The sequence below is a fragment of the Mustela putorius genome, unplaced genomic scaffold (assembly GCF_011764305.1).
Source record: "Mustela putorius furo isolate JIRA1106 unplaced genomic scaffold, ASM1176430v1.1 tig00003923_pilon_pilon_pilon, whole genome shotgun sequence".
NCBI classification, from domain to species: domain Eukaryota; kingdom Metazoa; phylum Chordata; class Mammalia; order Carnivora; family Mustelidae; genus Mustela; species Mustela putorius.
The window spans coordinates 3,568,531-3,596,143 of NW_025422068.1; the positions used below are offsets into that span (position 1 = coordinate 3,568,531).

General features: G+C 35.1%; 1 protein-coding gene across 2 annotated transcripts in view; it reads left to right on the forward strand.

Annotated features, from left to right (window-relative positions):
• Window positions 1-27,613, forward strand: part of DTWD2 (DTW domain containing 2) — a 108,582-nt gene that overhangs the window by 8,234 nt on the left and 72,735 nt on the right. For both annotated transcript variants that reach the window (XM_045069310.1, XM_045069311.1), the window contains exons 2-4: window positions 13,311-13,401; window positions 20,403-20,497; window positions 23,191-23,383. In XM_045069310.1, coding sequence (XP_044925245.1) covers window positions 13,311-13,401; window positions 20,403-20,497; window positions 23,191-23,383 — 379 coding nt within the window. The remainder of the gene's footprint in view (window positions 1-13,310; window positions 13,402-20,402; window positions 20,498-23,190; window positions 23,384-27,613) is intronic.

Sequence of the window (27,613 nt, forward strand, 5' to 3'; positions counted from 1 at the left end):
CTGATTTACAAATTACTGTGCTGGCTAATCTTATGTTCAAAGTTGAACAAAGATGATATATGTCAAGAGGGATTTTTTTTTCTTAATTAAGTCTCCAAAGAGGAGTGACCAGTTTTTAAAAAGCACATTAGAGCTTTCTAAATGTTTGATTTATTTTCCCCAAGAAAGAAAAATAAGAATTATATCATTACCCTCTGATGGATAGAAGTTTTCTTCAAAGAACATCAAAGCACATTAATTTTTAAAGTACATTTGCCCCAAATTAATAATTCATTGTTCTGTTCATGCTTATATATAGAGAGAAAATATTCAGAAATAGTCTTGTCTAAAATTTGGTATTATTTAAAAAGGGCCCACAGGTTACAAAGTGCTTTTACATGTACATTTTTATTTAGTACATGAGAGACAACTTTGTGATTTAAATAGTCATTCCTTTTTATAGACTCTCAAGGTGAGGAGACTAGTAAGATGCAGACTGCATTAGCTTTCATACTTCTGTTACTATATACCACATAATAAAGGATTGTATTGAAGTGAACAGTATGACTACCCTTGTTTTCCTGCTACATATAAAAATACTTCCAGGGAGGTGTTTCTTTGTGGATTTCGAATCCATAGATTCTGTTCTTTTCCCATTTTCTTGGCTATTGTTAGTTATTTTGGGATGAGGGCTTTTAAATTCCTGTCTTTTTTAAGGTTGAGCTTTTATTTCTTGAATCCTTAACCTGGCTAAGGTCAGCTTCTTCTGTTGGGAAGTCCTCATTTTTCAGTCACAAAGACAAATTTGAAGATGTTACTGATAGGGATTTATTTTGTTTTCCCCTGTTGAGTTTTTTGTTTGTTTGCTTTGTCTTCTGGTTTTCTCTTCTGGAAGCCTCATGGGAAGGCTGTGGGGAAAAAGACAGCGGTGAAGTGAAGTAACAAGTCTTCTAGAGTTACTCAGGGGAGAAAAAATAAAAAGATAGAAAATGAGTCTCAGGACTTTGCAAAGGTTAAGAGGGATTATCCTGTGGAAGGAATATCTGACCTGTTGTCTATGTAGACATGTTACTTGGCAGGCTGCTCTTTCTTTCTTTCCTTTTTAAAAAATACTTGTGCTAATATAGACATAATATTGTAAAATTTTAATGGTTTTTAACTGTATAGCTCAGAGTCATGACATATATTCATAATGTTGTATAACCATCACTGCTATCTATACACCAGACTCTTTCCTCATCTTTGGCATTAACTGTGTACCCACTAAATAACCACTTCCCATCTCCTATCCCCTGCTGCCCAGCCTCTGGTAACTTCTCTTATAATCTCTATTTTTGTGACTTTGCTTATTTCAGATCCTTCATATAACATACAATATTTATCCTTCTGTTTCTAACATTTTACTTAGGATAATGTTTTCAAGTTCCATCCATATTGTAGCCTATCAAAATTTCTTTCCTTTCTATGGCTGAATTGTATGTGTATATCACTTTTGTTTATCCATTATTCATTTTCTTTGCTTCTCTATTACCCACTCACTTGTTAATCGACACCTGTGAATAGTACTGCTATGAACATTGCTACACCAGTATCTGTTCTAGTTACTGTTTTTAATTTTGGGGGTATATATTCCTAAGAGTGGAATTTCTGGGTCATATGGTAGTTCTCTGTTTACCATTCTGAGGAATTTCCAAATTGTTTTCTAACTTCTTTTCAACAGAGGTCATTCGATTTCTAACATCTGGGTGTGCTCCTGATGTTCCTTTCCTGGAGATCTTCCATGCTCGTATTTCAGGTAGAGAACGGAGTCCTGGCTCCAGTGTAGTTTCCAAAGCCTGGTGTATCTTTTCCTCTACTATATCCACCCCATACCCTCTTCTTCAGCTACCTGGAACTAGTCCCCTTATAACAGGTGCTTTTTATGTTCTGCTTTATGCCTTTGTTCTGTTACTCCCTTTGTATTAAATGTTCTTCCCTCATGCCTGCTGTCTGAGATGCTACTCTGTTTCAGGGTCCAGCTCAAATACCATCTTGCCTGTCTTTAAAGTTTGAATTGTTTGTTCTTTTGACTTAAGTCTGTTTCTCCATGGTTCTACTAGCTTCTTGTGGCTTGGCCTTTTCCTGCTCCTTGTGTCTAACCATATATCCTTAATTACTGTAGACATTTTGGACTGGAGAATTAAAAAAAAATGTTTTGGTTTTTACCTTTTGCTTCTTGGTCATCTCTTTCAGACTCTTAGGTTTATTTGCTTATCACCAAGTGTCTTAATGCTAGTGCTAGGCCTTCTGGGGCTAGGGAAGCTAGGTTGAATTATGTGGTATAACTTTTCATTGATCATTAAATTTTGGAATTAGAACTCTGTTTTCTTAACTCTGTTTTCTTAAGAAAGCTACAGAACCTTTCTAAGCCTTGCTTTCATGACCTGTAAATTAGAACAATAATACCACGAATCTCTGACAGGTTTTTGAGATTGAATGAAGGTATTTAGCATAGTGCTTGTAACTTCAAAGTGTGCAATTAACTACAAATTCTTCCTCCTTAGGGGGTGCCAGGGTGGTTCTGTTGGATTTCAGCTGAGGTCATAATGTCAGGGTCCTGAGATTGAGCCCTAGGTTGTGCTCTGTGCTCAGCTTGGAAGAGCCTGCTTGAGATTCCCCTCTCCTGGCCCACCCACCCCTTACTTACTGCGTGTGCTCTCGCACTCTCTCTCAAATTACAAATCTTTAAGAACTAATTCTTCCTCTCTGCTTTTCCCATTTGTTCTTTTATTTCTTTTTCTTCCTTTCTCCTCATCTCTCTTCTCCTTCCCCCTTTTCCCTATTCCCCTCTTTTCTCTCTTTCTTTTCCTCCTCCATGAAATAACCATTATTATTTATGAAATTGGTCTCTTTTGCTGTTAGTTAACTTTTTCCAGGTTAGAGTAGTTTTTCTAGATTCAGAGATTAAGGGGAAGTAAATAATTTTACATGTATTATGCTGTAGGTCACCATTAATAAATTGCCTCATGATGGAGATTTTGTCATCCTGGGGCTTTCAAAAGTATTCATTTTCCAGCTACAGATAAATGTTACATTGATGACAGACACTTTTTGAACTACATCAAAATCAGTGGCTTATTCCATAACATCATTATATTCTCTTAAATATTTAAGTATTAAGTATTTAAGTAAATATTTAAGTTAAACCTGATATTTTCTCTTTTATATCAAAGAAAATTCTCTGGGGTGCCTGGGTGGTTCTGCCTTCGGCTCAGGTCATGATCCCAGGGTCCTGGGATCGAGCTCTGCATCGGGCTCCCTGCTTGGTGGGGAGCCTGCTTCTCTCTCTCCCTCTGCTGCTCCCCACCGTTTTCTCTTTTTTTTCTCTCTCTCTCAAATAAATAAATAAAATCTTTTAAAAAAAATTCTCAGGTCTCTTGAGAATTTATACAAAATTTTTATTTGTATAAAATTTTGAGGAATACTTCCTTATTGAATCAGCTACATAAAAATCTGTATTTTAAAATATAGTTTTTAGGAATGGAAAGGAGAGGAAAGAATAAACAAAATGAAAATGTTTCCTAGTAAAATGGTCTCTTAAGTCTATGCTATGCTTTATAAAATTTCTCTAATGAGGATAGCTGGTCCTTGGGACCACTTTAGTGTTTGATTCCTTGCTTGTCAGGATGGGCATTCATGCAATTCTCTTTCCTTTGTTAGTGGATAATAAACAGGATTCTGATACACACAGACTTTGAGGTTTACTTTGATAAATCATGTGGATATTCTTTGTTCATTCAATTATTATTCATTCAATACCCAATTTCCAATAAATGCACAGCTTGGGCCATAGGAAATGATTGAGAGATTGTTTCCTTTAAAATTTCTAGTGAACTGAGTGTGAGAGCAAATTTATCTAACTAATATTTAAGAAAGATTATGAAAGTATAAAACAAAAGTTTACAGAGGAAAGAGTGACTTAATTTGCTACTAAGAAAGATGTTTTGCCATTTTTTTGGTAACAATTTATATTTCTGTAGGACAGGAGAAAGTGGAAAGTAAATAATAGGACAATTGAATATAGATGATTACTTTATGATTACTTAAGACTCTCAGTCTTAGTTGACTTGTCACTTTGCCTTTGCAGTTTTAGTAGGGGCTTTATATAGCTGATGTATATAGTCATTTCTCTGAGTGTAAGGCTTTGTTGTCCTGACATCTGGCTCCTCTTAAGCCTTCTTTAATTGTAATGAAATTTACTAAAAAAATTTTTGATTATAGTTCCTATCGTTGGAACAAGCTTCTTTCTTGGCCATTGATTCCTGAATTAGTTTGATTATATACCACAGTTAGTTAAAAAATTTAGGATGAAATTCTAATAGCCAGACATATTTATCCACGTATATTTGTACTTATTATATAATAATGTTTGGGGTGCCCCATAAAAACACACACACAGAAAAAGATTTTAAAAAGAAAGAGGCAATCATGAATTAAACCACTTAAAAATGTTTCGCTTACTGTGGTGAAGTCATGCTACTATTATCCATTAGGTCGAGGCATAAGGCATGTGTTTGGTGAAGTTCATTGTTAAAGATAATAAGATATGAATCCACAGTTTAGCTAATCTTTATACTGTTTTTTAAAGTTACTTAGTTGTAAACTAACAAAACAGTAGAACAGATCAATGAAACCAGGAGCTGCTTCTTTGAAAAGAACCCACAATCAAGTGGGAAGTATTTCCAGGTTGTTCCAGTGTGGCTCAGTATTTGGAAATCAATCAATATGATACAGCACATCAATAAAAGAAAGGATAAAAATCACATGATCATGTTATTAAATGAGGACAAAGCATGTGACAACGTACAACATCCATTCATGATAAAACCCCTCAACAAAGTAGGTTGAGAAGGAACATAACTAACAAAGGCCTTATATAAAAAACCCACAGCTAACATACTCAGTGGGGAAAGACTGAGAGCTTTTCTCCTGAGGTGAGGAACAGGTCAAGGATGTGCATTTTTACCACTGTTATTCAGCAAGTACTGGACGTCCTAGCTACAACAGTCAGACAGGAGAAAGAAATTAAAGGCATACGCATTTGTGAGGAAGAAGTAAAACTTTCATTCTTTGCAGGTGACATGATATTATATATAGAAAACCCCAAACACTTCGCCAAAAACCTCTAGAACTGATAAATGAATTCAGTAAAGTCTAGGATACAAAATCAATGTGCAGAAATGTTGAATTTCTATATACTAATAATAAAGCGGCAGAAAGAGAAATTAAGAAAACAATCCCACTTACAATAGCACCAAAGATAATAAAATGCCTAAGTAAACTTAGGAGTAAACTTAACTAAGGGGGGGGGTGAAAGACCTGTACTCTGAAAACTATAAAACATCGATGAAAGAAATTGAAGATAACAACAAAGAAATGGATTCCTTGCTCAAGAATTTGTGGGTGCCACTGTTAACACTTCATGTTAAGAGGAAGGCCTCTTTTTCTATCAGGATATCATGTATCCTAACATATTACCATATGACATATCAGCCCAAGGAGGAAGCGTTATTCCATATAATAAATATTAGTAACGCTTAATTCAAAGTAAAAATGGTAATGCCCCATTGGATCGTTTTATTTAATCCACTTTGGAAATCACTGCTGTAGACATTCCCTCTGGGGCACAGGTTTCTGGAAGGTCTCATCTAAAGAGATTCTTTTACAGAGTTACTTTCTCTCTCTCTCTTTAAAAAAAATTTTTTTTAATTAACATATAATGTATTATTAGCCCCAGGGGTACGGGTCTGGGAATTGCCAGGGTTACACGCTTCACAGCACTCACCATAGCACACACCCTCCCCAATGTCCATAACCCCACCACCCTCTCCCTGCCCCCCCAACCCTCAGTTTGTTTTGTGAGATTGAGTCTCTTATGGTTTGTCTCCCTCCTGATCCCGTCTTGTTTCATTTATTTACTTTCTCTCTTCTAACAGTGATTCTCTTTTCTTTCTAAGCTTAGCCTTCCTCTACTCTTAGAAGTTATAAAACAAGGTAGTGATCAAAGAGACCCTGGTGGACGTGAGAGTATATTTTTATATATACTTGAAGTAGTCAGACATGGTAGATGTTACTTTTTTTAAATACCCTTTAGGATGTGAAAATTTATTTAACATTGTATTTGTTATATAAAAATCCAATTATAATATATATATATATCTTAAAATTTTTATTTATTTTTAAATTTCTTTTCAGTATAATTATAATATATTAATAATGAAGAGCTGTTTCTTCTTTCATTGGTTATATATTGAATATAGTTTAAGAAATTTGAAAACTGGCTCATTTTATAGATTAAGTTTTTTAAAGTGACAGTAGAGGGCACTGTGGTATTTAGTTTTTCAAAGCTTATTTTAAAATTAGAAAGTTGGCACTTTTTTGTGTAATGCAGTGTATCTATTTAACTAATCTATTGAAAAGCTATGAAACTCTTTGTTCTTTGATTTTTCACTCCATTGGGACTATAAAAATTTTGTTGAGTACTAGGAAATTTGAGGTACACTATTTTTCTGGGTTCTACATTTGCCTTTGTATAGTGGATGAAAGAAATCTTTTAAAATAGTAATTCTTATAAACCTACTCACTAATTTTTAAAGTTTGGCTGTGTGAGATTTTCTTGATTAAAATCAGTACTATAAGAAAAATAGCTTTCAGTGAATATAAGAATTTAATTAAACTTCTGGAAGATGTTTTTTGTAAGTCCTAGCATCTCTACTTCTATCATATATAATTTTATTTGCCTACAGCCTGTCAGAGATAGCATGCCCAGAGTGACAGATTACCCTCGTATTACTGCATTCACCGAGGAAGCCAGTAAGTCTTAGTCTGACAGAAAACCTACATATTTATTCCTACATCCTTAACAAGAAAAGAAGAAAAAGGTTATTTGATTACATTTTCTCAGGGAAATTATTTGAAAATTCCATTTATATTTTAAGAATGTAATTAACCTTAATTGGGTTGCATAGATTTTATTTATTTATTTTTTGGGGGGGGTTGTATAGATTTCAAAGAAGATAAATACCAATGATGGAAAACAGTATTTATAATACATTTGCAATGCATTGTAAATTTTTCTCTTTTCTACTCTTACAAAGCATTGCAAAGATAGAAGGGAGAAAAATCTCAACTCCTATTTAGGTCGTTCTATTATAAATTAGCTGAAAACTACTAGGCTTCAATGATTATATTTTTATAACCTTTGCCTCCAAATCAGGAGTTACTCCCCAGCACCTACATGAAAACCTGTGATGTGCTCAAGATCACATAGCAAGATAATGAATGACCTTGTCAGTGACATGTCTTAATAGTTATTGCCTACACCTGTACCCAACTGACCAGTTGATAGTTCTTCAGATATTAATATTTGTTCTTCAGAGCTACATAAATTCTAGAAGTAGCTTGGCTTTCATTTTATTTTTTTAAGATTTTACCTAAAGTAATCTCTCTACCCAATGTGGGCCTCAAACTCATAACCCAGAGATAAAGAGTTGCATGCTTTATTAACTGAGTCAGCCAGGTGCCCCTTGATTTTTTCTTTTTCTCTTTCTTTTTTTTAAAGATTTCATTTATTTTTTTATTTGGGGGAGAGAGTGAGAGAGAGTGAGAGAGAGCACAGGAGTGGTAGGGAGGGGCAGAGGGAGATGGAGAAGCAGACTCCCTGCTGAGCAGGGAGTCTAAGGACACTGGGCTCATCCCAGAACCCTGAGATCATGACCTGAGCTAAAGGCAGACACTTAACCAGCTGAGCCAAGAGGAGTCCCAGGCACCCCATGATTTTTATTTCAAAATGACTGTTTACTATTATAAATAATCAGTTTTGATGTGTAGTTATTTGGTATCTATTTTCCTATCAACTGTAATAGTTCATGCGAAGCAAGAAACTTCTAAATTCTTTCTGGCACAGACAGAACAAATAAGCTCCATGAGGGCAGGAATCTTTGTCTGTTTCATTGTCCCAAGTGCCTAATGTCTGGCACATAGTTAGTGTACAGTAAACATTTGAATAAAAATTTGTTGAATTTATAAATTATTTAATCCATTATCAATTAAAATATTTAAAGCTTCTGGAATTAAGTTTGGTTGTAGGGAGACTTTGTTGTTCTTTGGAAAGGGTTTTAGAAGGAGGAGAACAGGTACTCTGCTACCTACCTAGTAGTTTGGTAAAGATGATTTAACACTTGGACAGTGAGGCACCAGTGTAGTGTTGGAGACCACGGCGGAAGAGGAGATTATGAGCCAAATGGCTGTTAAAGTAACAAATAAGCACACATTTATATTGTAAAGTAACTCACTAAACATAAAGTTGATCAATTGGAATGCAAAGTGTTTTAAAAAACTATACTTTTATTAGTTTGAGCTAATTGGAATTAGAATTAGGTTAATAAAGGGGACATGCTTTAAAATAAATAGGTAATGATGTTTTATGAGCCTGTCAAAGTAGAAGCCAAAACAATTAGTTTTAGCTTAAATCATAGTTATGGTGTGTACACATAAAATGCTCTTTTCTTTTTTTAAGTAACTATTTTCTTCAGTAAATATTGTTGCTGCTTATGTACTACCGCGTACTGGAATGATCACAAATTACAGCGAAGGGAGATGTGAGATTCTGAATTTCATTTATAATATAAACTAGTCATTCAAGTACTAGAGAAGAAATGAAGGAGAGATCAATATTTGATATGTTAAAAAGTGAAGGTCTAGGATAAGAAATTGTGTGGGAGGAGGAAGGCATCCCCGAGGTGGAGGCAAGAGGGAATGCAAAGTTTCCTTCATGTATTCAGCAGTCTTTTACTGATAGCTTACTGTGCTGGGTACTGCTGTGAAAATTGAAAAGGCCAAGTCTTTGCCCTCCTGCAGCTTCCATTGTAGGAAAGGAAGGCCGCCTTCAGATAACATAATGCCGATAGTACCAGAACACCTCTCTTTTACTGATTAGGTTGAACATTCTTTTTCTACTGCATTTTTACATTTTTTAAAAAATAACAGCTGTATTAAGATATGATTCACATACCATGACATTCATTCTTTTGAGTCAGAGGTTTTTGTTACATTAGCTGAGTCGTGCAGATATCACCAGTATTACAAAGGTTTTAGCAGGGTTCTCTTTGAAGGTCTGTTTTCCAGATCTTTCTCTCAAGCTGACATCTTCTTTTGGTATCACATCCTGCTTGTTAGGCTCCACTAATTACCAGCTGATTGTCCTATTCTTTCTTTCTTTCTTTTTTTTTTTTAAAGATTTTATTTATTTATTTGAGAGAGATTACAAGTAGGCAGAGAGGCAGGCACAGAGAGAGAGGGGGAAGCAGGCTCCCTGCTGAGCAGAGAGCCTGACACAGGGCTCCATCCCAGGACCCTGAGATCACGACCTGAGCCAAAGGCAGAGGCTCAACCCACTGAGCCGCCCAGGTGCCCCTGTCCTATTATTTCTATACAGTACCCTAGGCTATTACATTCAGGCAGGGATGGTTTTTGAGGTCACTCTTTGAGGTTTGCTCTGACGGTGGCGGTTCTCTTAGCTCTTTTCCTTGGTTCTTTCTGCTGATCTAGCTGGTTTATCATATAGCTTGCTGGTCTTCATTATCAGAAGAGTTATTATTGGGGTGCCTCCGTCGGTTAGGTGTCTGCCTTCAGTCAGGTCATGATCCCAGGGATCGAGCCCTGGGATCAAGCCCCACATTGGGCTCCCTTCTCAGCGGGGAAGCATGCTTCTCCCTCTCGCTCTGCCAGCTACTCCTGTTTGTGCTCTCCCTCTCTTTCTCCCTCTCTCTGTTGCAAATAAATAAATAAAATCTTTTTAAAAAGGGGGCAGAGTTATCTTTGAGAGCACCCTTAAACTTGAACTTGCTCATGCTCTGTTTCAAATGAATTGGGTTCCTTTGGGAAGAGCTTCAGAGCTCTCTTTTCTTAGAGTCTGCCTCCCTTGGGCAAACTTTCCTAGCTACTGTTCTGGGCACAGAGCTAAGTACTAGCTTCTGGCATGCTGCTTCTGGTGTAGAACTTCTGTCCCATGAACAATCTAGGTTGACCACTCTTGGATCTCCAGTGTTGCCAGCCAGCCTCCTGCATGGTGGTTAAACTTCTGTTTTATAGTTGGAGGTGGTGTGGAGGAAGGCCACTGCTATTCTCTGGGCCACCCTCACCAGGAAGATAGCCTCCTCTGCTTGGAGTTGGAGGGGATGAGAAATGCTTGTGGCCTGCCTTTTTTGTGACATATGGTTTAAGCCTTATTAAGAGCTGAGAGGGAGCTCTGTCCTCTTGGCCACACCAACCTGGAGGGGAGTTTGTCGACTTGAGCTCGGGCAGGGTAGGAAATTGGTTATGGCTCTGATGCCGACAAACTGTACCAATACCAAGTTTTAGTAGATTTTCTTGAATAATGTTTCTTCCTTTGAATATGCCCCTAGGACAGTTTCCAGAGACTTTCAGTGATTTTTTTGTTTGTTTTAAACTTTTAATTTTCATTCTAGTTAACTAACATTGAGTATTATATTAGTTTCAGGTGTCTGATACAGTGATTCAAGAACACCTGGTCTTGTCATGCTTATCATAAGTGTGGTCCTTCATCCCCATCACCTATTTCCCCCATTCCCCCGACTCCACTCCCCTCTGGCAACCATTTGTCCTCTAGAGTTCAGTCTGTTTCTCGGTTTGCCTCTCTCTCTCTTTTTCCTGCCTTTATTTTGTTTCTTAAATTCCACATAATAGTGAAATCACATGGTATTTTTCTTTCTCTGACTGACCTATTTTCTTTAGCATTATACTCTCTAGCTCCATCCATGTTGTTGCAAATGGCAAGATTTCATTCTTTTTACTGCTGAGTAATATTCCGTTGTATATTCATACCACCTCTTCTTTATGCACTTATCAGTTCACGGACACTTGGGCTGCTTTCATAATTTGGCTATTGTAAATGACGCTGCTACAAACATGCAGGTGCATGTATGCCTATGAAGTAGGTTTTTTTGTATTCTTTGGATAAATACCTAGTAGTGTGATTGGTGGGTCATAGGGTGCTTCTATTTTTCAGTGATTGTTTTTTAAAATGCTTTTGTCAGCTTTGCTTATTTCACTGGACTTTGGGTCTGTGAAACACTTTCCCTTCATCCTAGAAGTGGAACTCTCCAAACTACTTAATTCTAAATCTTCTAAAGTTCAAAGATGTGTTCCCAGGAAGGAAACTATGATTCTGGGTAACTGCAATTTATTATTTTTTTCTTTTTTGAGTAACAGTTTGGGTCAGACATGAAAACCAGAGCTACCAAAATCCGAGCAGTTCTTTGCACTATCTCAAGTATTGTACTGAGGACTTTCATACTCACTATATAGGTGATGAACTAAAGATGTTATTTTCAGGGTTTATTTTACCTAGTGGTTTTCTGCCTGCAGAAATCTGCAATGTCTACACGGCTTGTTTACTTGACTGGATTTTGCAGTTCTTTGACTTTTCTGGTATGTGGATGTTTCCTTCATGGAATAGTTGATATTTTTTTGCATTGTTTCATAGCCTGTCATACAACTTAGAGACATTTAAGGTAATATCCATTCTTAATATATATATTTTAAAGTTTATTTATGTAATCTTTACACCCAACATAAGGCTTGAACTCATGACTCTGAGATCAAGAGCTGCATGTTTTACTGACTGAGCCAGCCAGGCGCCCTGGTGATACTCATTTTAATTCTGAAATTTTAAATTGGCTTCATCTATTATTAAATTACGTTTTATAAGAAAAGTTTACTGACATCTGATTGTGCATTTCAGTCATATGGGGTTTCAGATACAAAATCCGAATCTTTGTACTTCGTCTTCTTCATCTTTCTACTCAGTGAGTTATCTTTTTTTTCTAATTGCAGCCCTTCATCTCTTTGTCAGTATACATAGTTCCATCAACCACTCTCTACTTTCTGCTCCTCTCTGTATTTACTTGTGTTTACTCTTCTATGACCCCTGAAAGATGCTCTTCATCTCTCTTAATCTGCTTGCATTCCTGAATGGGAATCCATTGTACGGCAGAGTAATCATACTGAATCATTTCAGACGTCAATGGGAAGGGAGCACGTTGGTTTTCCCTGGGGTAACCATATATTCTAGGTTCAGTGGTGGAAAGGGGAGGTGGGATCATCTTGTATGGTATATTTCTATTCTAAGATATCATTTAGATAATTTCTTCAGCAGGAACATAGGTTTGACAGTTTCTTACAGAATGAGGTGGTAGATACAGTTGAACCAATTTACTCCCACTCTGTGGTTTATTAATGTAATAATTTCTTACCTTGGGGTATAACTCTATATAACTTAAACTGAGAAAGGAATTGATAGCAGTCAGTTTTGTAGTAGTAACAGTATGCTGTTGGGAATTCCCTTTAATACAACATTCATTTGTGTGCTGTTTTAATGGCAGGTAACGTCTGCCTGTAATAGTGATCTGTCATGAAAATTTACCCCCATGATATCTGGCTGCTTGATGAATTTCATATTACAAACATATATCAAATATGGGATTCAATGGTAGAAGATTAATGTATATTTCTGTAATACATTTGGAAGGACACACAGGGAACTGGTCATTGGTTGCCCCTATGGAAGAGAATCCCCTAGTTTGGAGGACTGAGATGGAAATACATACTTTATTCCATTTGAATTTTGTAATGTCATTAAGTGTTACTGAAACAATAGTAAAGCACTAAGAAGTAAGTAAAACAAAAACAAAATGAACAGTAACAATAGGGAAAATAAATTGGTAAGACATTCTGTAGATATATGATTTCTGCTAAATATAATCTGGTGGCCCATTTAGGGTTTCTTTTTATGATGGTAAGCTCTTTGTGTTGATTAATTGGCAAGTTTGATTCGAACTCTCTTCTAGGTGGTAATTATATTCTTGTATTTTATCATCATTTTATTCCTTCTGATATCAGATGATTTAGAAGAGTTGCCAGGTTTCTCTTTGATATAGGATCTATTCTTGATTTGGAATGCCAGGTAGTAGAAGTGTTGCTTCAAGAATAAAAAGACCATGATAAGTATTCTTCACTTATGATAACTAAGACAGGATTTTTTGAGGTACTTTGGTTTATATAGATGGTGCAGAATTTACTTGAATCTTTGTCCAAATTCCATTTCTAAAGTCTAATTGATTAAATTCATTCTTGGTGTTTTATTTAAAAGAATGCAGCTTTAGCAAATATCTTTACATAAAGAAGAGGATTATGTTCAAGTTTTAGGTTATTGTTTTATCACTGTATTTTAAACATTTACAGGTTTTCTTTTTCTTTTTCCTGCCCTGTAGCCGGCCTCAGAAAGTATGTTTGTGTCCATTTCTACCGTTGCATCCTCTGCACATCTCTACTCATTTATACATAATTCAGCATCCAGCCGAGGTAAGATTTATAAAATACCTAATTTCAAATAGAATATTAGTATGTAAGAGGAAACACACTGATGAACATATTCATATGTTCCAGCTCTTTAACATATCTGAAAATAAATTGATGATAAATGCTTTGTCTTTGGAAAAAAGTTTCTTTTATATATTATAGTGTCATGTCATATGCTTTAGAGACCTAAAAACTGTTATCTCATAAAACTGTATTATTTCATAAAAATGGTAATTGAATAGTATAGAAATTTAGAACACCAGTGATTCTGTGTGAAGAAAAAATGAAATTTTGTGAGTGAAGAACCAAGAAAATCATTGCTTTTTAAATTTTAATCATAGCACGTATTTCTTAATGTTTCTTGTTAAAGTAGAAATGCCAGTATTTTAGTATTATGAAATGAACATATAAAATAAAATTTTATTCCTGTAATGAGTAGAGCAGATATGTATATTTTAAGTATATATGTTGTAGATGAGGATTTTTTATTTAGTACTTTCCTGTATAGGTGAAAATTGTGCATGTACTGGTGTGTATGTGTGTTTGTAATTCATGATTAACTGCAGTAAAGAAAGAAGGGAGGGAAGGATTTCCTTGATAACCATAAATGATAATCATTATAAAAATACTTGATGCATGGTACAGAATGGGTTTAGATTAACTGAAATTAAAATTCTTCTAGCATTTGGGAACTCAGGATATAATCTACTGAGTCAGACTTTTGGAGAAGAAATAATTTTTTTCTTAAATTTCTGAAGCCTTTGCCACTTTGAAATCCTTAACAAGGATTTGAAAGGTATCAGTCTGTCTTCTTCCTTTTCCAAATGATGAAACACTTATTCTTTTACTGCAAATTGTCGAATATTCCATTTGTTGGGCAGCAGTTTTTTTTGTTTGTTTGTTTGTTTTAGTGTTACAACATGCTTTTGTCAGGATTTGAACAATTGAACAATTTGGTCACTAGCATTATTTTGCTGTATTTAAATTTGCAATGCTCTGCAGCTCAGAGTTGTAAAAAATGATAGTTTATGGACCATAATAGTTTTGGATAAAACTCGACTTTTGATGGTGAATGTTTTTTTCATTTTGCAGTATACGTGTGGCAACATCTTTGTGAATATGTCTCCTCAAGCAAGGGAAACAAAAGCAAAAAAATAGTGTAATAGTGGTTATTATTTTGTGGTTCCAGACATAAGATAGTATTTAAAATATAGGTGTTTTTAAAAATTTGTGCCAATTTTAATGTTTTCAGGGGCCTCTACCTTGGTAGTAAAGAAATAAAACTGTCATTATTTGAGGTGACGTAGAATTACATAAAACCTTAAAGCCTCTACCAAAAACTATAAGAACCAATAATTGAATTCAGTAAAGTTACATGATATAAAAATAAAATACAGAAATATGTTGTGCTTTTATACCCTAACAATGAAGTAGCAGAGGAGAGATTAAGAAAACAATCTCAGGGGCGCCTGGGTGGCTTAGTGGGTTAAAGCTTCCGCCTTCAGCTTGGGTCATGATCCCAGGGTCCTGGGATCGAGCCCCTCATCAGGCTCTCTGCTTGGCAGGGAGCCTGCTTCCTCCTTTCTCTCTGCCTGCTTCTCTGCCTACTTGTGATCTCCGACTTTCAGGTAAATAAATAAAATCTAAAAAAAAAAAGAAAGAAAAGAAAACAATCTCAGTTGCAGTTATACCATAAAGAGTAAAATACCTAGTAACAAATTTAACCAAAGAAGTGAAAGACCTATAGTGTGAAAACTATAAGACATTGATGAAAGAAATTGATGGTACAAATAGAATGATATACCATGTTCATGGATTGGAAGATTTAATGTTATTAAAATATGTATATTGCTCAAGGCATTCTACCAGTTCAGTGCAATACCTTTTAAAATACCACTAGCATTTTTCACAGAACTAGAGCAAGTATTCCCAATATTTGTATGTTACCACCAAAGACCTTGAATAAATAAAGCACTCTTGAGAAAGAAGAGCAAAAATGGAGGTATCACAATCCCACATTTCAAGATATCCACTTCGAAGCTGTAATAATCAAAACAGTATTATGTTACTGGCACAGAAGTAGACATATAGATCAATAGAACAGGATAGAGAGACCAGAAGGAAACCTATACTTATATTAATTAATGTAATTAATTAATTAATTTACAAACAAAGGAGGCAAGAATATACAATGGGGAAAAGAAGGTCTCTTCTATAAATGGTGCTGGGAAAACTGGTCACCTACATTCAGAACAGTGGAATTGGACCACTTGCTTATACTATACACAGAATAAACCCAAAATGGATTAAAGTCCTAAAAGTGATATCTGAAACCACAAAGCTACTAAAAGAACAGATAGGCAGTAAGGTTTTGGGCATTGGCCTTAGCAGCATCTTTATGAATATGTCTCCTCAAGCAAGGGAAACAAAAGCAAAAAATAGTGTACTAGTGTTGTTAGTACACCAAAATTAAAGACTTCTCTACAGTGAAAGAAACCATCAACAAAATGAAAATGCAATCTATGGAATAGGAGAAGGTATTTGTAAATGATAGATCTTATTGTTGGTTAATAAGGTTAATATGCAAAATATACAAGGAACTTACACAAGTCAACATCAAAAACCAAATAATCCAGTTGAAAATGGTCATAAGACCTGAAAGAAGACATACAGAAGACCAACAGACACATGAAAAGACACTCAATGTCAGTTATCATCAGGAAAATGCCAATCAAAGCCACAATGAAGTATCTCCTCCTCAAGCCTGTCAGAATAACAAGTATCAAGAAGACGAGAAATAGGGGGCGCCTGGGTGGCTCAGTGGGTTAAATCCTCTGCATTTGGCTCAGGTCATGATCTCAGGTCCTGGGATCGAGCTCTGCATCAGGTTCTCTGCTCAGCAGGGAGCCTGCTTCCTCCTCTCTCTTTGCCTGCCTCTCTGCCTGCTTATGATTTCTCTGTGTCAAATAAATAAATAAAATCTTTAAAAAAAAACAAAAAAAGAAGACAAGAAATAGCAAGTGGAGAAAATGGCACCCATGTGTACTTTCGGTGGGAATGTAAACTGGTATAACCACTATGGAAAATTATGGAGTGTCCTCAAAAAATTAAAAATAGAAATACCATTTGACTATTAAGTCCATCAGAGGGTATTTACCCACAGAAAACGGAAACAGTAATTTGAAAAGATACATGCACCACTATGTTTATTGCAGCATTATTTACAATAGCCAAGATATGGAAGCAGCCTAAGTGTCCATCGATAGACACACGCGCGCACACACACACACATAGGAGTATTTCTCAGCCATAAAAAGAATGAGATCTTATCATTTGTACAACATGGGTGGACCTGGAGAGTGTATTATGCTAAGTGTAATAAGGCAGAGAGAGAAAGACAACTACCATATGATTTCACTTATATGTTGAATCTGAAGAACAAAACAAACGGCAAATAAAAAAAAAAACTGGAAACATACTTATAAATACAGAGAACAAACTGGTGGTTGCCAGAGGAGAAGGTGGTAGGGGGATGGGTGAAACACCTAAAGGGGGTTAGGAGGTACAAATTTCCAGTTGTAAAGTAAATAAGTCATGGGGACAAAAAGTACAGCATTGGGAATATAGTTATTAATATTGTAATAATGTGTGATGACAGAAGGTTACATACTTACTGTGGTGAGCATTGTGTAGTATATAGAATTGTCAAATCATTAGGTTCTATACCTGAAACTAATAAAATATTGTGTATATATCAGCTATACATGATAAATATTATGTATAAATACAATATAATAATATAAATACTCAATAATAATTAAATTAATAAAATTTTATTTATTAAATTCAGTAATAAAAATTAAATAGTAAAAGGTCAAAAATGTATGTGTTTTCATTGATTTGTGGCAGTTTTAATGCTTTCAAATATCTTATTCATTCATTTATTTGTTTTTCCTCTCCTTTGCTTCCTTTCTTTCTTACTTTTTTTCATGATTAGTTCACAGGGTAGGTGATCCCTCTATAATTGTGTATGCTACAGATATCTTTTATACAAGTATCTACAACTATATCCATACTGTTTTTCCTTGTCATCCAAGGAGCTTTCCAGTTTTAATCTAACTCAATAATACTGGCCTTCCTTGTACTTAATCTCAGCACATTTTTTTTTCTTTTTAATGAGCATTCTAATTTGACCATTCCCCCTAAAAAGTGATTGAAGTCCATTTAGATAGGCTTTAGGAGGAGGCTTTGGGAAAAGATTTGATGGAGTGGATGATACGGAGGTGATATGGTGGAGCATTTCAAAGAGTACTTACATGTTTGGAGAAAAATATTTAAGAATAAAATGTAATGGTTATCTCAAAAGTGTGAAAAATATCTGTAAGGAAGAAATGTTCTGTGACACCATGTAGCCATAGTGATGTAAGCACTATTTATTGACTTAACTAAAAATATGAGAATATGTGATGTTAGGGCATGATGGAAGAAAGGTAAATCCCTATTTATTGTAAGAGGCTGTGCTTATTCAGTGCCTTTAGTTAAGAATAAGGGCTCAGGAGCCAGACTGCTTGAATGTAAAGCCTTAATAGCTCTGTAAACTGTAACCCTGGGCAAGTTAATTAACTTCTCTGTGCTTTAGTTTCATCATTGGGAAAATGGACATGATAAAAGATACACTTCTTTACTGGTTTACTGCGAGCAGTAAATGAATCAGTTTGTCTATCCATCTATCTATAATGTACTTAGAATTATGTTTATTAGAGTCAGCTATGATGATGATAATAAATGGTGGTTTTAAGTAATACTTAAAATTGATAGTAAGAGGGGCACCTGGGTGGCTCAGTGGGTTAGGCCTCTGCCTTCGGCTCAGGTCATGATCCCAGGGTCCTGGGATCGAGCCCCACATCGGGCTCTCTGCTCTGCAGGGAGCCTGCTTCCTCCTCTCTCTCTGCTTGCCTCTCTGCCTACTTGTGATCTCTGTCAGATAAAAAAAAAAAAAAAATCTTAAAAAAAAAAATTGATAGTAAGAGGGGCACCTGGGTGGCTCAGTGGGTTAGGCCTCTGCCTTCGGCTCAGGTCGTGGTCCCAGGGTCCTGGGATCGAACCCCGCATCTGGCTCTCTGCTCAGCGGGGAGCCTGCTTCCTCCTCTCTCTCTCTCTGCCTGCCTCTCTGCCTGCTTGTGGTCTCTGTCTGTCAAATAAATAAAATAAAATCTTTAAAAAAAATTGATAGTAAGACACACATGTTTTATACAAATATGGAGATAACTACTAGAAGAAATAGTTGAGAGAGTTAAAGTACTTGCCTTTGGGAAGTGGTAGTGGGGAGTATATCTGGGAACATTATAAATCTTTTGATTTTGATACTGCACTATTTAATTCTATATATATGTATGTATGTATATATATGTATGCTGGTAGAAGTTTGGAGAGTGGTTTAAGTAGTATGTGTCATAGTCTCATAGTGACGGTAAGGAGGGAAGAAAATAATAGGACATATTGGAGACTGTCCCAGACCTCTCCCCTTACCTCTCCTCATCCCATTCTCCGTAGGAGCTGCTCCACATTGGTTCCATTCTCCTCACAGCTCTAGCTTGCTACATGTTCTTTTTAATTGCAAATCCCAACAAATCTGACTCTGCTCTTTTGTTTTCCAAGTTTTAGGTAGATTAATTTAACTACTCTTGGCATCTCTAGATTTACCTTTTCAAATTATTTTAATCAACACTTCAGAAACCTAGGATGAAAGAGATTAATGCAAAAATGTCCCTGAAGGATGTATTTGTGTGTGTGTTGAATACCGTTACTACCATAATTTTTGTTTCTGTTATAAACATAAGTAATGTAATTATAAACTTATTTTTGGTTACTTCAGTAAATTCATATGAAACGTCACCCTTTTGTGTGTTAATATGCTGTGTGTATTAATGTGCCATAATGGTCACATTAATTGCTGTGAGGATATATATAAACAGTGTTACATAAACTGATAAAGGTAACAGGGGTCTGTAGGTAGGTGAACTGCTCAGAGAGGGCTCCTGGCACTTATTACATCAGGCTTAAAATTTCCAATTGGGCCAGTGGAGACGAGCCAGACAGTGACTGAGCACTATAGACTAAAATAACCAAGAAGAGGCAGGCTCAGGCAAACCAGCATATCAGCTGGGTATACTAGGATAAAGGATAGAATTCTTGTGACAGGAAAGGTGGTTTTTAGTGTTGAAAGCTAGGATGTTGGAAAAAAACACTGATGATAGTTAATGGAATTTGCATGAATGGTCACCAGATTTCTCTGCTCTAAGGTTATTTTACTTTTCCCCTTCCTATAACCTTTATTGTTTGGACATAGCCTGTAAATCCAACCCACATTCAGGTGAGTAGGAGACATTAAGCTCCACCTCCTGGAGTAGGGAGTACTTATGTTTACTACTTGGAATTCTTCTGTAAGGAATTTTATCTCTTCTCTCCTATTTATTTTTTTATTTTGGGTCATAATCCAGGTACTTTGCTATTTACTTTGTTATTCAAATTGTACCATTTTGGTCATTGGGAACTCTTTAAGCTTGGCTTCTGTGTCAGTTTGATGGGCTCCATGACTTTTTCTTTTTTAGCACTTCCTTCTTTCCTGGACATAAGGATTTAGGCAATTATCTTCAAGTTGATACTACAAAATGTAATTATTACTGAAATAAAATTTGTCAGAATAAATGATTCAGTTTAGTTAAATGCAGATTTCATTTTTCATAATCTTAACTATTATTTATATTAATGTAATCTTCTTATTTGATTAGTAAATCTCTAAACACACACAAGTAAAATAAAAATGTGTACTTATGTTTAATACTGATAAATCAGAGAAACTGTGGCTCTTTTTATTAAACTGTGATTTGTAATAAAAGTCTTGTGGAAGTTATATATCATGTAATGAATCATGTTCATCATGAGTTTTAAAAGTGTGTTTGTCTAAGTGAAAATCTATGTCTTAATTAATTTTGTAATTAAAGGAAAGCAAGGTGTTGCGGACAGTTCCCCTATTAGCAGCATGCCTCCCCCAGGACAAGTGTAAAGTCAAGATTGGTCGTCGCTTCAGTGAAGAAAGGTAAATTACCTTTTAGGGAAATTGAGAATAAGTCACAGCTACACAGATCTTTAAAAAGTGGTTTCTTTCACCTTATCCATCAGACCCAGAGCATGGTACATTGGAAGAGGTTAAAAAAAAATTAAGTTCTGCCTTCTTCCTCAAAATAATACAGGACAAATCAAAACATGAACAAAAACACCCTCAGAAAACACAGGCCAAAATGTAATAAACAGAGGAATTATCTCAGTTCTACAGGAATATATTTTGAGTCTAAAAGACATATATTTACTGTTTATTTCATTTTAGAGTATTTGTATTAGATTTAGTTGTGTTTTTTCTTCTTTCTTTTCTTAAATTAACAATTATATATGATATACATTTATGTAAATGAACACATATTTATCCAATTCCTGCCCATTAAGGCTTTCCTAAGGCATGATGACTAGTACTATATTTAGTATTCTTGTTATAGGCACATCACATTTAAAAAAAATTTTTTTTTTTAAGATTTTATGTATTTATTTGACAGAAAGAGCACAAGCAGGGGGAGTGGCAGGCATTTCCAGGAGAAACAGACTCCCCGCTGAGCAAGGAGCCCGATATGGGACTTGATCCTTCAGCTCAGGTCATGATCCCAGGTCCTGGGATCCCAGGTCCTGGGATCATGACCTGAGCTGAAGGCAGACATTTAACCAACTGAGCCACCCAGGCTCCCCAGATCGTATCTTTTTTAAAGGATGCCTTTTCTTGTCATGTTTAAAATAACTCTTTGATTGAGGCCCAGTATTTTTAGGGGCAGCAGCCCATTAGTTGATAAGTTCACTGACAGTTCTATAATGTACTTGGATCTTACTTCACATACAATGTTCTTGGATCTTATTATATAACCCATTATCATAAATTTATATTAAATACTATGTATATATTTAAGTTTTTCTGCAAATCTTTTATCTTTGAAGCATTTTTTTTTTGCTTTTCTGCCTATTCACAAAGCCTTCACTAATTATTTTGATCCCACCTGCACAGTTAAGTATATTTTTAGATGCAAAATTTAATTTCTTTTGAAAATACAGGGATTTGTTTTTCAGTCCACTTATGAAAATGCTAAATAAGGCTAGTACTAGCTCCCATCCCAGGGAATTGACCAAAATTTTCCCTTCCCTTATTATTTTGGGTTCCTTTTTATTTAGTTTCAAATTATGAAAATAATATCATGTTAGAACTTTATAAAATTATTTTTTCCCTTCTTGGTAACTATTGTTTAGGAACACTTCTCATATAAAATTTTCTTTGCCTTGCCCTCAGAGATGAGATTTGCTCTGGGCTTGGTGTGAATTTTGCCATTTTATTAGGAATGCACATGAGATCCAGAGCCCTTTGCATGGCGAGCGTGTGTATCATTTACTTTGTGACATTTCTTTCACATAAAGTCTCTTTGTAATTTGTGGGTGGATGTAGGTATATCCAAACTTGATCCATCTGCCAGCTTGGATCCAGTTTATTTCATTGCAGTTTATTTCATTTCATTTAGATGAGTATCTAAACTATCTGGGTCATTCCTGACATTTGGCTATCTAACAGCTCCACCAACATGTTTGTGGTTGAGAATCTTTTTTTAAAAAAATTATTATTATTATTATTATTTTCCTCACCATAGCAACCCCCCCCCCCAATGTTGTGGATGAGAATCTTGATGCGTTTTCAAATAGTTCATCCCATTTTGAATCTATTATATTAAGTAGTTTGTTTTTTTCCTTTGGAGCCTAATATGGTGCCTAGTCAGTAAACTATTATTCACTATTGGATTTTAAACTAAAGCCAGTTGATATTGTTAATTAATTATTAATCTGGCAATTGAATGGTGTTAATTTAAGTTTTTTTTAGAGTACATGATGTAACCATTCAGGAATGGTTAAGAGACCTACTGCTTTTGGTATCTTTTATAAGTGGAGTTTAAAAATACTTACCTTCAGGGGCACCTGGGTGGCTCAGTGGGTTAAAGCCTCTGCCTTTGGCTCAGGTCATGATCCCAAGGTCCTGGGATCGAGCCCCACATCGGGCTCCCTGCTCAGCAGTGAGCCTGCTTCCCCCTCTCACTCTCTGCCTGCCTCTCTCCCTACTTGTGATCTCTGTCTGTCAAATAAATAAATAAAATCTTAAAAAAAATACTTACTTTCAATTTTTTGCCTCTAGTATATAAGAAAACAATTGGGTTTTGTGTACCAACCCTATATCAGGTGACTTTCTAAATTTATTTGCTACTTATTGGAATTGTTTTGTAGCTTCCCTAGAACTTTCTATTCAAGTTGTACTATCACCTGCAAATGATCTTTATGGCTTTTATTTCTTTTTCTTGCTTTATTGCAATAACTGGGAACCTTAGTACAATGTATATTAGGAGTGGTAAAAACCAATATTTCACTTTGATCCCAATCTCAAGGGACATTGTAAAATAAGATCTTGTTGTACATTTTTGTAGATGCCATTAATCAGTTTGAAGATGCCATTTATTGTCTTCAATAGACTCTCTAACTTGTTTCCTTCCCTTCAAGGTTGTTTTGTTGCTTGCAGACAGAGGCTTTCTGACTCTTTCTTACATTTCCAGTACCAAAATGCTTTGATGTGTATTTTTGAAGGAACTACAATAAGAGTAGTTAAACTTCTTTTTTCCCCTCACAAGCTAACAGAGGATTTTCTTTTTAAATTTTTAGAGATCCTGAACTTTCAACTATTTGTCGGAAGTCTGATACATTAATATTATATCCAGGGGCCGAAGCTACTAATTTGGAAGAATTTATATTAGAATCTCCTATTTATCCTTCCACAATCATCATCATCGATGGTACATGGAGCCAGGCTAAGGACATTTTCTATAAGAATTCTTTGTTCCGACTCCCCAAACAGGTAAACTAGTATTTTAATGTAGAATAAACACAAATGTATAATTATGTATGTTGTATATATTTTCTGTGAGGAGCTACACATATGTTTTTTATGTATGGATTTGGTAATAATTATGTGTGTGAATGCATTTACATAGATATGTATATGGGTGTATGTGTGTTTGCTATGTATATGTAGAAAGTTTGTGCCCTGTTCATCTTTTTCAATTCCTGCCACCAAACTTCACCTTAATTTAGGCATTTGGTTATAGTAAGAGTATCTCAGACATTTAATTGGTGAAGTCTAAGGATTAATTATTTCTATATCTGTTAATGTTTTTGTGAAGTGTTATATTTAAATACTTCTGTATGGTAACTAAATTACCTCTTCTTATTAGGAATGACTTAATTTTTATGAAATACTATTTTGTCATTTATTATTATAATTAGATTATCCTTCAATTTGTTGATGATGGTACGTTTCCCATAGTGAGCCATTCTTGTATTCATTGAATGTACCCCACTTGATCATTTTATATTCTCCCTTTGATATTTTGCTGAAATTTTTATTTGAGGCCATTGAATTATAATTTATGTATTTTTTATACTTCTATTATCAGGTTTGAGTACTAAGATAGTCTTAACTTCACCAAATGAATAGGAGAGATTTTAGTATTTCCTATGGCCTAGAATAGTTCAAATAATATTGGAATTCTTGCTTTTTAAAAACTAGAATGAACTCATTGGTGAAACCACCTGTTCCTGGTCTTTTTAAAAATGATAACTTTTAAACCCTTCTTTTAAGCTCTTATGGAAATTATTCAAGCTTTCTCCTTCTGTTTGATTTTTTAATAACTTTTTAAAAAAACTTTAATCTTTTTGGGGTAATTATTCCTTTCCCTTGAGTTAACAAATTGGTTGCCATATACCTGAATATATTCTTACATACTTAATTTATTCTGAATTATGTCTTTTGTCCTTTCTAATCACTCACACACACACTTTTTTCCCTATGAGCATACTCAAAAGATGTTTTTCTGTTTTATTTAGCTTTTAAAAGTATTAGCCTTTAGATTGTTTTAATGGCTATTGTACTTCATTTTTTCCTTAATCTGTGATTTTTATCTTGATCAGTTTCTTTCACCACTTTCAGCTCATTTTTCTGTTTTTGTAAGATTTTACTGTGTATTTTCTTCCTTTAGTAAGATTAGTGAGTTCCTTCTTTAATAATAAAAGGAGAGAAGACTGTAATATTTCTTCTTTTTCTGGGTTTGTAAATGGTAAGAAACCCGAATTGGAAATGAGGTGCATCAGACAATGGATGGGTTTGATTGGACCTCCTTAGTGGTCCCAGACTACATTTGACTTATGTGTCCCTTCAGGTTTTTTTTTTTTTTTTTTAATAGTTAACATATAATGTATTATTTGTTTCGGTGTACAGGTCTGTGATTCATTAGTCTTACACAATGCACAGCACTCCCCATAGCACATACTCTCTCCATGTCCATCACCCAGCCACACCATCCCTCCCACCCCCCCGCTTCATAATATTTCTTCTTAATGTTACTTTCATTGTAGCTTATAATTTTGGGTTGATGTATACTTATCTATACCACTGATATGATTTGTAATTAGTTTTGATTTCTTTCTACTCATGGATTATTGATGACTTCTTTTATTTTTTAAGATTTTATTTATTTATTTTTGAGAGAGAGTGAGCAAGTAAACACGTACAAGCAGCAGGAAGGGGCAGAGGGAGAAGCAGACTCCCCACTGAGCAGGGAGCCCAGATGTGGGACTCAATCCCAGGATCCTGGGATCATGACTTGAGTTGAAGCAACCTATTGAGCCACCCACTTGCCCTATCAATGACTTCTTAATTCTCAGGTGTTATAAGATTTTTGTCTCTGTTTTATTTTTATTTTATTTTGTTATATTGTGATAAAAGAACACTGCCTACAATATTTTGAGTATGTTTATGATTTTTGTATGGGTAAGTAAATGGCAAATTTTTGTATCTGTTTTGTGACTATAAAAAATTCACTATAAAAATTCACATTCTCAGGGCGCCTGGGTGGCTCAGTGGGTTAAAGCCTCTGCCTTCAGCTCAGGTCATGATCCCAGGGTCTTGAGATCGAGCCCCCCCTCTCTGCTCAGCGGGGAGCCTGCTTCCTCCTCCTTCTGCCTGCCTCTCTGCCTGCTTGTGATCTCTCTCTCTCTCTGTCAAATAAATAAATGAAATCTAAAAAAAAAAAAAAAAATTCACATTCTCAAATTTTTTCATTGCACTTTTATTTTTGTCATACATGAAGTATTTGATTCTGAAAAAGGTATTTGAAAAGCTTCTGTTCATGTCTTTTAAATGAAGTTGGCTCTGCATTTCTAGTAGCTTTTGTGTTATATATTTATCTGTTCTGTTATGTGTATAACAACACATGCACTTGGTGACGAATAACAGTGGAATCATGATTCTGAGATTCTAATCTCAAACTCTTTGTAGTTTTCATTCCCTTTGATTAAAATGCGGATACAGTTTTTAGATGAGACTCATCTACGCAAAACAGATGTAAAAAACAGCTGACGTGTTGAGTGCTTTGAATGAGCCAGTAATTCCAAGTGGTTTATGTGTCTTAACTTGCTTAAGTCGTCCCCAGAGTATTGTTACTGTCTTAGGTAACACATGAAGAGGCTGAGATACAGATGTGTTCAGTACCTTGCTTTAGATCACACAACTATTTCAGAGCAGAGCTGCGTCTTTAACCGATCTAGTTTTGAGCCAACGCTGTTGTCTTAACCAGAGCAGCGTACTGAAAGGGAAGCTTCCATCAAGGATATTTACCGAGTATAGCTTCCGCAGGTTTATCTGGCTTTGTGAATATACCATGATCCACAAGAACCAACTCCTAAAAGGCAGGGATACTGTTAGGTTGCTGCACATTTTAGACAAAATTTATGTTGACATTACAATTAGATATTGTCCAACATACAAAGAAAGTTTATGGAAGTCTTATGTCTGTAGGTTTGGTGCAAATATTTGAATTTTTTTTTCTTGCTTATGCTGTGTCTGCATCTTTCATTTTGTGGTAACATGAGTACATGAGTACCATAGCAATGAATTACAAAGTCATATTACAAAGATTAAAAGATACTTTAAAATAAATAATTTACCAAATTCATTTTCTTATTTAAATTGAGTAGCAGTTAAGGACATAAATGAAATAATTTTCCCATCCTACTATACCATATATTTTTTTTAATCACTTTTTCCTTTTCTCATTTTTCTAAGCTAGAAGCAAATATAAGTAGATATTTGTTTAGCCTGGAAATGGGCCTATTACGACCATCAGATAAAATAAAGTGCTTAAAAGAAACATTAGCTAGATTTGACTATATGACAGAAAATATCACCATAAGCTAAAGTGAAAGGCAGATAGCTTTCTGGAAATCTGTGAATCAGATAAAAGGCTTCGTAAGCTTAGAGTTCTTAGAGATAAAAAAGGTAAAGGTGAAAAATCTCCAAAAAATGGGCCATTAGAAAATAAATGTATTTATAAAATACTTTGGTAATTATATAACAATGTGATACTAAGATGTCAACTTTTATGTTGAAAGAGCTTCAAACTTTCAGAAAAGTCTCAAGAATCGTAACAAAGGTCCCTTGAATGCCCTGAAGTTTTACCATTATTCATTAATTGCCTCATCAGTCTCTCTGTGTGTATTTTATGCTTTTCTGAACCTCTTCAGAGTTATAGAATAGGTATCCAAATTTACTTTTTAAATTGAAATGTTGCTAGCTCTGGCAAGAGCTCTAGCAAAAGTGTCTGTTCCTAAATATTTTTTCCTAAAATTTTTTTTTTTGCTTGAAATAAAAAAAAAATAGTGATTTAAAGCCCAACACAATTTATAAAAATTCATATATTCTGAGATAGTTTCATCTTAATATACATGGGAAATATGGGTCATTTTAGGAATAATAATACGTATGCTTTTTTAGAGTGTCATATAATACATAGCCCAAATATATGAGTGTGGGTTGGTTAGGCAAACCAACCCACTTTCTGGAAGTTGTTGCAAAAACCAGTGAAATCTGTATATTTACTCTTTCTTTAAAAGAAAAAAGTTTTGGGGCACCTGGTTGGCTCAGTGGGTTAAAGCCTCTGCCTTCGGCTCGGGTCATGATCCCAGGGTCCTGGGATCGAGCCCCACATTGGGCTCTCTGCTCGGCGGAGAGTCTGCTTCTCCCTCTCTCTGC